The sequence below is a fragment of the Ambystoma mexicanum genome, chromosome 10 (assembly GCF_040938575.1).
Source record: "Ambystoma mexicanum isolate Mex_15411 chromosome 10, UKY_AmexF1_1, whole genome shotgun sequence".
Classification (NCBI taxonomy): Eukaryota; Metazoa; Chordata; class Amphibia; order Caudata; family Ambystomatidae; genus Ambystoma; species Ambystoma mexicanum.
This window is the reverse complement of record NC_090932.1, coordinates 968848264-968860409: the sequence shown is the minus strand read 5'-3', so window position 1 is coordinate 968860409 and position 12146 is coordinate 968848264. Positions and strand designations below refer to the sequence as shown.

Here is a 12146-nt window from a genome sequence, read left to right as displayed (position 1 = left end):
ATGTTCTCTGGGCTACCACTCCATAATGCCCATTTGTCATATGGAGACGAAGGTGCATTGCAGTGCTGACAGGGAGGGAATGTCACTTGATTGGCATAGGCCAAGCCCTCATGCTGATGCAGCCCTGATTTATGCCAGAAGTCCTGGTCGGAGGCTCCTGCCAGTGCACTGATTCCATTGGCAGGTGCCTCCTCTCAGCACAGCCTGGTTTATGATTTGAATAGTAAAGGCATAATTTCTGTAATATGGGCCAATGACTCCATGTGGGTATACAAGTATCACAGCGTAATAGCTATATATTATGGATGACTTGTGGCGTACCCCAAGGATCTTTAACATCACCATGGCATTCCTATGTAGCTCACCTGATATCTCTGGTACATGGTACAATAGTGCTGCTTAAAATCTATGCAGATGACACACATCTCAAGGTCAGGGCCATAGGCCTAGAGACCATCACAGTAAGATTCAGAAACACTTGAAAAGATTGAAACTTTGGATGAACTTCAGTTGGATGCCAATGAACAGGACAAAAACAAAGATTATCTTCTGCACCAAGTCATCTTTTAAATAAGAAGACATTGTATTTAACTCAAGCCATGGATGAGATGGAACTCCATCTGACGCCCCATTCCTTTTTGACTACGTGCCCAATCCTATTCAAGAAATTATCTTGGTATGCAAGGTCTAGGAAATTCGACATTCAAATGTACAATTATTTCTCTGGCACAGCACACCTTAAAGGAGTCAGATTGTCTCCAACAGGTTCAAAGTGCCCTAAGAAAAATGAACATCTCAACCCCCTGCACGTCCTACCAAGGGTTGCAGGTTTCCATTTGCTCCCTTTTAAATTCACCTAACCACGTAGGGTACTGGATTTAAATTAGCAGTACTTACAGCACTGTAAACATCTGATGAACTAATGCCTTATATTGGCTCCAGTGGGAGGGCTGTTCAAGGTAAAACATGTGCTCCCCTACCCCCGTGTGGTACAGAAGAACCAGGGCATAGTTAGATGATTGGTGGCAAAGTAGCATATACTTTGCATTTTGGCTACGCCATGTCGACATAATCTGCAAGGGGCCAGTGCATGGAAACTCTTGCCTTGTAAACAGGAATTATCGTATTGAATACTAGTTTTCCCGTAGTGATCACATTTCTTTCAAAAACAGCCCTCGCGTATACAGGTACTTGTCAGATAAAGCCTTTCCTTAGCCGTTGAACTGCATTGCAGATGACATTTTAACCTCCGCTAACAGTATTATTAATAATAATGGTGTAGGTATTTGAGACACATCCCTCTAGGTAGTTGATGCAAATCTTGAGTAGGTGCTAATCATAGACAGAAGGTGAGACTAATGTTGCTAGAAGAGCAGCAATTTCTCAAAGAAAATTTGAATGATGGGGTGGTTGGCAATGCTCCAAAATGGTAGTGTGAGAGCTTGCGTAAGACTATAGAAGAGAGCAGCCAAACGTTGACCACTGGAGTGTGGTAAGTGGAAGCAAAATGTGGTGAGATTTTCAGGGTAAGAACATAGTCCTCTGGCATCAGGGAGGTTGCAAAGTATTTGAACGTGGAGATAAGGAATGGTGGACCATGATTTTAGATGGTACAAGAAACAATGCAGAATGATTCAATATAATGCATTGGGGATTTGGGGCACCCAAAGTCGTACCACTTTTCTTAAGAACCAGCAGATGCCCGCCACAGCATTCTGGACTCACTGGAGCATTATGCTGAGCAAAGCGGGGTAAGAGAATGTAGATGCTACTGCTCTATTTGATCTTCACAGTATGCAAAACGTTATGGGTATCCTCACTTCACCATTTCATATTAAAATGGTAGTTCATTCATTGCTTACTTTCCCAGAGATGTTTGTAGAAAACAGACCCAGAATGAGTTCTTCTAACTAAAGCATATGTTTTTCTTGACATCCAACTGAGTTCCTTTGTCCGGTCTTCCAGAAAAGAAAACATATGTAGCAGATACAGTAAATAGAATGAGAAGGCAGTGTGGTATGCAGGGGTACATTTACGTACTGATAAATTACCCTAGTTTACTTTGTGTGGTTTCAAGTCACAAGACAGCACTGAACATAATTGCATCTACAAGAACTAATTTTCTAGGCAAAGGTTCTAGAGCTACTACTTAACTTCAACCATCACAAGCAATTGTAGCATTTGGACCATAAAAATACTGCAGATTAACATTAGACATTTGACTGCACTATGGATATCAAAATGAACAAACATCAGGCTCATTTCTGAAATACAAATAGGAAAACATATCAAAACTCACCGAGAAATGTCATAGTGTAATTGGGAAGATAATGAAGTGAATTGTATATGGGGAAAAAAATAAAGTGATCATTTTTGGTGAATTGAGCACTCTCAAGCATTCATCCCAAAATACTTTAGTTATCTTCCATATATCAAAATGTATTTTGGAGACAATAAGAACATTGTCACATGGATCGCCAACCACCTAAACCAGAAGATGCTGCTGCAACCAATGTTGGCATTGGGGTTGTGCAAAATATCCCAGCTAAGACAAGTCAGCTAAGACGAGCTCTGTTCATTTTTGCTATTTTCACTTTGTAGAACAAAACAGAATTTTCTATGAAAAACATGCATCCTGCAAGCAGGATTTTCCCGGTGAATGCTGAAGCTTTTCAATCACTATGAACAGGAAACTAATCACATTACTTTTTTATTAGAAATGCCATTTTCTATTACAATATGATCAGATTTATTTGGGAGTTAACATTTTACCTATGTTAACGTTTTTAATAACCTTTGTCACTTGTTAAAAGGTCAGACTGTTGAGATTTTGGTTAGAAATGTTATTTATGAGTTTTTAAAATGATGAATTGTTTGCCAAAAACAATGTTAAACATGGTTTACCTTTAAAAGAATTCAGAGTTTGATAAAAAAAAAAAGTTAGACAGTAAGAACAAATTGGAGTGCTTGTTAAACAGATCAACAATTTCGTAATGAGAAAGCGGATAGTCCCCTAAAAAATACATTTCATTCGTAGCTTTTTAACAAACAATCCCCACATTTTAAAAAGGTTACAGCATTTTGTAGACATAACTAATAAATAAGACTTTTTTGATTTATGCATTCGAGGCAGGATTGGAATTATAACAGTGGTTAGAGTCTTTCTTCCTTATTTCTTCTGGTATAGGATCCTGCCTAGGAAGCGGATTCATTGTTTTTACTGGGAATTTGCTCACCCTCAATTTGACATCACTGCTTGGATCAGTTGCATTAATGTTATCACAAGACAATGAACAGACAAGGCATCACTAAAGCCTCAATTTATATAATTTTAGTGTTCTGCATTTAACAGTAGACCGTAATCTTAATTCAAATGCCAACATGGAGGCCAATTCCCATGAACACATACAAGAAACTAAAAATGTATTGAGCTCTTTCTAAATAAATTGGATCCTTCACAAGGAGATCATGCAAATTGGCTATGACGAAAAAACATTTAACAAAAAATATACTCTTACGGGCCGATTCCCAAAGCTTTTTCCAGGAGTTTGTTTAACTTAAGCAAAGTCGTCAAAATTCTGGATTTATGAGTGATTGACTTTTTATGGGTTTACTACATGACACGTCTATTGGAGAGCTGTGGATGTACCAGGAGAGTATCTGACCAAAAAGGAAGTACATGTCCCACAAGGTTTAACTTAAATGTATTAACAAAATGTCAAAGTTGTCTTCTAATATAAAATCTCAGCATTCTAGTTATAACTGTTCAATGTGAGATGCAAAAGGGACCAAAACTTTATGTGTGGCGCAAGAAGTGATAAGTAGTGGAAATTATTTTTGAAGTGAAAAGATAAAGTGGTAAAAAGATCTGTAAACATTGTTTTCTTGTGTGACATGAAGTAAGTTAGTCCTGAGCAACTTACTTCATGCCAGACCACCAATTCTGGGTACAAGTGGTTCTTAATCGGCAGAAACATACACATTTCCCGACAGTAGTAAATTACACCAGATACTTATGAATACTGTTTTGTGGAGTAAAGTAAGTTGTAACTCCCACAAAAAAGGAGATGTTTGTGAATCGGCCCCTTAGTGTATAGTTAACATTTCAAAAACAACAAAAAATAATGGTTCATAGAGATTCAGAAACAAAAACTTAACATGGGCTATTAACGAACAATGAAAATAAAATGGACTGAGATAAGACTGGAGTGACTGTAAGTAACTTGTGAATTCATCTTTGCAAATAAATCCCTGAAAATGACATTGGCCTATTTTGCCATCTATGAAATTAGCTCTTAGATGCACTATAAATAAAAAGCAAGTTAGACTTTTTAAAAACAATTAACTTTATATCATTGAGTACCCAATCAATAGAAACTCACCTATTTCAGGGTACCCGAACATACATTAATCTACGGAACTATCCATGAACTTCACAGCACCGAAGGCATTCAGGTCCGGTCCACATCACAGTTTCAAGCATTTGTGAACATCACAAACTGATTAAATCTTCTCTTATAAAGTAACTGACATTTGTGATGTCTTTCAGGAGCTACGTTAATACCTGTGTCACAGTATTTCCAAATTGAAATACATGCAAATCAAAAACAGACACATTGTGGATCAATACTATTTATGGGGATCTTTTATGTACACCACAATGTCATCCTTATACCAATAGTGTTATAGTTATGCAGCAAAGCGGACTGATCAACACTAACCTTGATCTTCTAGAGCAGTGGTCTGCAACTGACGGTTAGCCAGATGTTTGGACAACACACATGATCTGTCATCATTGACTAAGTAGGCTATGGCTGATGGGAGTTGTAGTCTAAAACATCTGGGGATCCGAAGGTTTTAGACACCTAATCTATGGTGCACAGATGGCACCCAATATCCATGGACTGCAATTTCAAAAAGTATTGCGCTGTGGAATTTGTAATTGGAAAATACAGGGAGAGAAAAGTAGTGAGCCAGTAACAAGAGGTCTTCTTGGCTCCAAATGGGATGGGTACTGACAGTCCTTTACAGCAGTGTGTTGTGTAACATGGATGGGACCTCAATGCACATGCACAAACACAACAAACACAGACAGAGTGGGAAAGCTGTGACCGGGCTTCCCCATTACCAGAAGAAGTGCCTGTTCCTGCAGTAACTGTTGCTGCAGGATCTCTAACTGCCTCTGCTCCTCCTCTAACTGCCGCCTGATATACTCCTGGAGATGTGGACAGCCAGGTATCGGAGAAAAAAAAAAGCGAGAGAGAGAGAGAGAGAGAGAGAGTGAGAGAGAGAGAAGTGAATGTGAACCAACAATCAAGGAGAGCTAAGAAAAGGCAGGTGTGTTAGTGTAGAAAAAGAGCACAAAATCCACACGAGCACTCAAAGCCATCACTTGTGCAAGACTCTCGAAAGGTGGTGGTGAGCATAGGTTGTGGCTCACTCATGTATATTGTGCATATTAGATCCCAAAACTTATCAGACATTCTATGGAGAAGAGAATATAGGATGCTGTTTCTCGATAAAATGCATAAGTATCATTTGTATACAACTGCAGATATTTTGGACATTTGGCATGGTTTTACAACAAATTGCGCATCAATTTCTGACTTTTGTGAGGTTGAATGCCTCTGGATGTCATCTTTGCCACAACAGCTTCTGCTTTTTCAAGGCGAGTGCTCATAAAGCTTTGAGGACCTTCAAAAGTCTTGCATAAATATCTTCATGCAAATTTGTCTTTTTTTCTAATGCTATTAAGTGGATTGGCTGCTGATTCTCTTTTTTGCAGCTTACCCACCATTGCCTGAATGGACCACCCCAAATGTTTGTTATGATTTGATTCCTGTCCTGACTTTTGGGGATAAAAGCAACTTTATTGCTTTACTTTCCTTGCTTAGCTCATCTGTTTTGCAGGTACTGGTCAGTCTCTAAAGCTACCAGTGCAAGGAGACTTTTTCCCTTTGGCGAATCCTTGTTGGTTTTAAGGTGCACACATCACCTTAAAGTGAAGTGTGGCAGGAGTGCTTCGTTTCCCTTTTCTTGTAGTAACATGTTGTTACTTTCACAATGTGTCCATGTTAGGCTGGTTTTTCACACGTGCACTCTTGCATTTTACTGTATAATGCAACCTTAAGTGCCATGTGCTCGAAATGGCGATGCCACACATTTTTTGCACCGACCTTTGGCCATCTTCTCCTTTGGATTTCTTCCCACCCACTCAGGTCAGGAAATGGAATGTCAGTGCTTTGACCCTTGTGCTGGAAGCCTCCATCAGTCCAGACACATACAAGAAGATGCTGTCCTTTTGATCCATTGGAAGTGTCCCTTAACCATCCTGTTGACTTACCAACTCTAACTAGGGCATCATCGGTCCTAGTTCTGAGTTTCAGTTTGGAATGTCGCAGATTGCCTGCTGGTGGCCAAAGAACAGTCCTCTGGCAGCTGCTTCTTCATCTGAAAGAGGGGCCTTTCTCTAGTAGTTTAATTGTCTTCACCATGAGTCGCCTGCTGCCGCCAAAGCGTGGTTTTCTTCACCGGTGCACACTTCCATCATGCCCAATGAGTATCCTGTCAAGGTGGGACCAGTGGTGGCCTGCATCCAGGGGTAACTGGGTCATCCAGCTGCACCGCATCAGGAAGCATCTCATCAGAGCTTGGAGACGCTGCCTAGCCGGAACTCAATCCCAAATACATACACGTCCACAGCATCCACAGACCCTGCAGCGGAACCAACAATCTAAGTACATGAACATGAGCCCAGTGAATGTATGGAACCTGAGGGATGGTTTCTAGTGGAAAACGAGTAAGGGGGGAGGGGTCTAGCCTACAAAGTGGTTTCCACTCCGCTCTATCACCATAGGGTTGTACAGGCACAAAGTCCTCACCCTACCTGTCCTTTGCCTGGTCAGGATTGGTGGAGTACTGCCAAGGATCCCCCTGAGCTTCCCCTACAGTGATGGGATTTGGAGAAGATCCCTAACCTTTTGAATTTACCTTTGTTTCTTCATCACTGCAACATTTTACTCACATGTTGGCTTTTCACTTTAAACACGTCTGTCTTTACGCAAAGGGTATCTTCTTGGGATGTGTTTCTTCTAAGGGCACTAGCTATGCTCACCTTATCAGGGAAAGACTTCTTAAGTGTTAAGGGCTTTATTTTATAAGTCAGGGCAGACTGCCTCCATTGTTTATATTGTGTCTTTATATTGGTTCTTTCAATTGGCTTTCACTTGCTTTACTACACAGTCTTCCATGTTTCAGATTTGAATAACTTCTCAGTGTCTTAAAAGTAAAGAGATCAGGAACTATTAATGTATATATAGATATTCATGGTATTGATTTAATAAGTGCTACTTGTCTGTGATGTACATTACTTAAACATTCATTGTTCAGGCATATAGTGTATTTTTACACTTACCATATCATTTGATTTATTTGAGTGCTCTGTATGCGTCTCATTGCACCACTACACCACTCCATTATCCTCTGAAGTCTAAAGCGCACTGCTCTACCACCCACCTTGAGTGAGTAGTGCTTGTCCCAAGTGTCTGTTCTCTTTTCACTAAAATAGGGTGGCCTCTGAGAACATTCCTTTAGAGCAGGTTGTAAAGAAAATTAATTTCAGCAGTCACAATGAAGCCCATTCTAAAACCACCCACACTTAAACTATAAATATATATATAAACACATCTTTCTTTAAGCGTAGCCATCATCACTATCTTTTTCGTACTAGGTTACTTGACAAAATATATCTGAACCCTGAGTAACGCAGCATCATTCTCAGATATCATACACATCTCAATAAGCTGCGCTCATGGGTTAAGGTATCCATTTTCTACTTATGCCGAACTATAGCTGAAGCAACAGATGGCGTAAGTCTGGCACATAATGGGCTGATGTTCATAAACATAACTTGAATGAATGGGGTTCAGAACATAACCTTCAAGATGATAATACCAGCTCTATAACTGGATACATACATTCTCAATTGTGCTCCCCATCGAGTCTCAATGTAGGCCTGTCCAGACTTTGGGTGAGCAAGGACGAATAATTGCTAAACAACCATGGAAATAGACAAGGGAGCTCTTAGTGGTTTACTTGTTAAAAAAGAAAAAAAAGCCGACAGGTGTTTTCCTACCAAGAACGTTGGAAAGGCATGTCAATATGCTGTGAAAGAACTCTTGCATGCAAATTACCTGGCGTTTCCAAGTTGTTTTCGCATGTCTCAGTTGCATGGTTTGCTTCGATTGTGATGGTTAGTCCGTGAACCTAAATGTAGAGCAATGGCACGAGAGCACGATACAAAGGCACAAGCCTCAGTGCAGAACACTGCACTCGTCTTCTTCACTCAACATGAGCCACCTTTATGGTCATGTTTAGAAAAACCATCTCAGAGGTAAATAATGGCAAATTTCTGGGACAAACTATGGCCCATCCTGGCTGATCAAAGAATCTTGGAAAACAGCAGTTTTTAAGCGAGTACAAAAATAGGTACTGCATATGGTTCAGGTTTGGGTGTACCAATAGGGGGCACACTTACACGTTTAATAGTATTTCTATAAAAAAAAAGGATGCTATATAACAAAAACATCAAATACAAAGAAATGGCAATCACGTGTATGTTCTTGTTTTTAACAAGAAAAGTCAATGGTATCAATGTTCAAAACATCTGCGAAACTGACCTTTGAGTCACACTACAACTATCCTACCTAAGTGAGTAGGCCATCAGAAACTTTAGGCATAAAAAGGACAACTACAAACTGTTCCCAGAGGCAATATCACAGTGCTGCCCCTTTACTGGAAGGGCCCTTTAGGCGACGGAGCAAAGCATGCCTTAAACTGCAAGCTGCCTAAAGTGCTTTGAAATTGGATGTAGGCACCAGATCTCTCTCCTAGCATGTATACTGAGACACACACACACACATACACACACACACACACACACACACACACACACACACACACCCCCAGCTACCGAGACACACACTCTGTCTCATAGTCCACATGGTACCTTCTCATGTTCTGCACGTCTCCGCTCCTCCTCTCGACGGATCTGCTCCTCATACCGCCGCCGTTGGTCACGCTCCTGTTGTTTCCTGACCTCCTTTTCTCGCCTCTGTTGCTAGAGACAATAGAGAATGAACATTATTGGATACCAAGAACATCGATCTTCTGCAATAGCTTCGCTCCAGAGAGCAAATTCGTTGGGCCTGTAAACATTTTTCATTTAGTGAGAGTAGAATGACTTGCTTCAGATTTCACTTTTTCATGGAAGTGAAACTGACGGGATACACTACAGTGCCAATCACATAGATAAGCGTTAATCACCCAAACCGAGATACCTAATTATACTAGACTATCACTCCTGCATAGTTCTATACGAAAACACCTTTTCTCCTCCTCAAACATGACCCTTTTTGCACAGAAATGTTATAACAAGAAAAAGTGACACTCTTTTGTGTCAGTAATTATGTTATTTATTATTTTTCTGGCAAACATAAATCAAGTGCCATCCATACAGAGGACAGAGAACAATATATGCACACTCAAACAGAAAAGTCAAGATTTGACGATGTTTCGCATCCCTTGTGCATTGCAACGAGTAGAATAAAAATACTTTTTCTGGAGATAGAAAGTGCTGGCGATTGCACTTAGTTGTGAAGGCTCTTCTGACCGAACATCTGAATATACATAGATTTAATGTTGCTGGCTCGGTTGCTGATAGGCTAGAGTTGTAATTCAGGGAGATAGGAGCACCTACCAAAAAGAATAGGAGGATAGAATACGTATATTTGTTTGGGAATAAAGCCCTCTTCAGATATCCTATTTGTGTCTGAAAGCAACCACAACGCAGGCCCCATAGTTCTCGTATCATTAGCAGCAACCATGTGAGGGGGGGTCGGTCATTGCAACACAAATAGGAAGAACTTTAAAAATCCTCTACAATGGGTAACATCCAACTCCCATCAATGATATCCCATTTTACCACCTACTGATCATCCCCTGTGACAGCAGAAAGATTTCCAACAACCAAACGAATGCTCAGCAGGGCAGAGAACCTGGTTATGCCAGGCGATGAAGGCGACTGCCACCACTACAAAGGCTCTTTGAGGTACTACAACGAAATAGGACAGCAAAAGCAGCTATATAATGGTGAAGATTAGAGTTTTTCCTAAAAAAAAGTTATTTCGATTCAACTTTACGTTTGGTCTTCTAAACCAAAATCGAGCAGAGAAGAAAAGGTGCAGTGTCAATGATGAAATAAACCAAGCATGAGCTACACATCAGCTGTTCAGAAGATGATTATGCACGAGGTAGAGAGGATCTGGAATAGCCAAACACTAGCAGTACCTCCATCTGGACCTCACACTAATAGCATTCCGAGAACAATGCAGACAGTGGTATCTCACTGCAGATGCATTCTATTTGCTAAAATGTGTACTTATTCGCCAATTAAATGTGTCGAGCAAGAGAAACACATGTCAGAAAGGGTCAGTGATCGCAACTACACAGGCTAACAATTGAAGCCACGCCAGTGTGACGAGAACATTCAGGCCCATTTCATAAAAGGCTTGGAATTGATCTGGCATACCATGTTGTGACAATTCAGCCCAGTAAGTCCCATATTAACCATTTAGTAGACTGCTACATCATAACCAGACAGATTGCAATATGAGCTCAAGAAATGTTGACACATCTTTATCTGAGTTGGGTATAGCAGAAATGGCCAGCAAAACACCAATGATCGCGATGACCAGTTATCTTCTTACCAGCCTGCTCCCCCATTTCCAAACAGTTTCTCGTCAGAGATTTGCTACATTTTAACATCTTATATATGTTTTCAGCATGGCTTGCTGTCACACAATGATCGGCAATAATGTGTAAGATTCCATACATAGTGGAGAGATATAGGAATGTACACACAGCTCTTATTTATTTATTTTATTTATTGTTTACTTCTTAGGCGCTTATACAGCAAGTAAAATACTGTTTCAAAGTGGCCACAGAGGGAACAAGTGGGTGAAACACATTACAAAACACAATATTTAAAGAACTGGAGGAAAAAAAGGACACACCTACTATGCCTTGTGAGCATTCAGAACGTCCAAGTGCAGCAAGGAAGAGAGCAGCGGGGGCTAAATACACCAACATTACTCCATAGCATTGTTAAGAGGTAATAACCAAGAAAGGAGTGACAATAATCCAACAAATCACTAATCTGAAATTTATGTCCATAACAGAAATGTCTGGCCATCAGTTGTGGGGCACATATGAATTCTATTGTTTGTTTATTGTTTGCTTGTGACGCACTTGTTCAATAAGAAAATACAGTTTTAAAGTTCCCACAGGGCAAGGGAGGGAGAAGGAGTGGGAAATACATTGAAATAAATAAACACAATTTTTAAGCGCAGTGGGGGAAGGAAAAGAAGACAAACCTACTATGCCTTGTGAATATTCAGAACGTGCAAGTGCAGCAAGGAAGAGGCAGGGGGATAAGTGCTGGGGAGTCTGAGCTCATGGGTGAGCCACAGATGAAGTGCTAGGAATTTTGAGTGCCACACAGCCTGGAACCGTGAGGGGTGTAAGTGCGAGCCTCCACGGCGGAGAGTGTAAGTACAAGTGCAGAGGATAGACAGGAGTTGGGCCTATTGGGTGCGGGAGGTCAGGGCCCCGAGGATGCATAACGGCACAGGACACCAATCGCAGAAACTGTGGGATTTACAGAGGAGATAAGAAGGGGAGCGGGAGGTAAAAAGGAGAGTCTTAATGAGCTTCCAGGAATTCAAGAAGATCCTGCTTAAGTCATTAAGGGAGGGGGGGCTGTTCAATAGGAGGGAGCCAGCTGAGGAAAGCAAATGACCACCTGCCCTCTGTTTAGCAAAACGCTTTACACACAGGGAGTTGGAGCCAGAGGAGCATAGTGGTCTAGAGGGAGAGTATTTAGTAAGATAAAGTTGAAGATAGTGTGGTCCCAGCACACAGACCTCCTTGTGGATCATTTAGAGGGATTTGACTTTCATCCGTGCTGCAACCAGGAGCCAGTGAAGACTTTTTAGTGTAGGAGAGATACAGTCCCTGGGCTTAAGGCCAAGGATACATCTTGCTGCCCTATTCTGGATATGCTGGAGGGGTTGCAGAAAGGAAGATGG

The 12146-nt window shown here is 40.8% G+C and overlaps 1 protein-coding gene across 11 annotated transcripts in view; it reads right to left on the bottom strand.

Annotated features, from left to right (window-relative positions):
* TNIK (TRAF2 and NCK interacting kinase) overlaps positions 1-12146 on the bottom strand; it is a 1364982-nt gene that overhangs the window by 264107 nt on the left and 1088729 nt on the right. For 6 of the 11 annotated variants that reach the window (XM_069618745.1, XM_069618751.1, XM_069618748.1 and 3 more), the window contains exons 13-14: positions 9008-9118; positions 5129-5215 (exon numbers count right to left, since the gene is read on the bottom strand). In XM_069618745.1, coding sequence (XP_069474846.1) covers positions 5129-5215; positions 9008-9118 — 198 coding nt within the window. The remainder of the gene's footprint in view (positions 1-5128; positions 5216-9007; positions 9119-12146) is intronic. The other 5 variants (XM_069618749.1, XM_069618754.1, XM_069618755.1 and 2 more) reach the window with 3 other exon arrangements.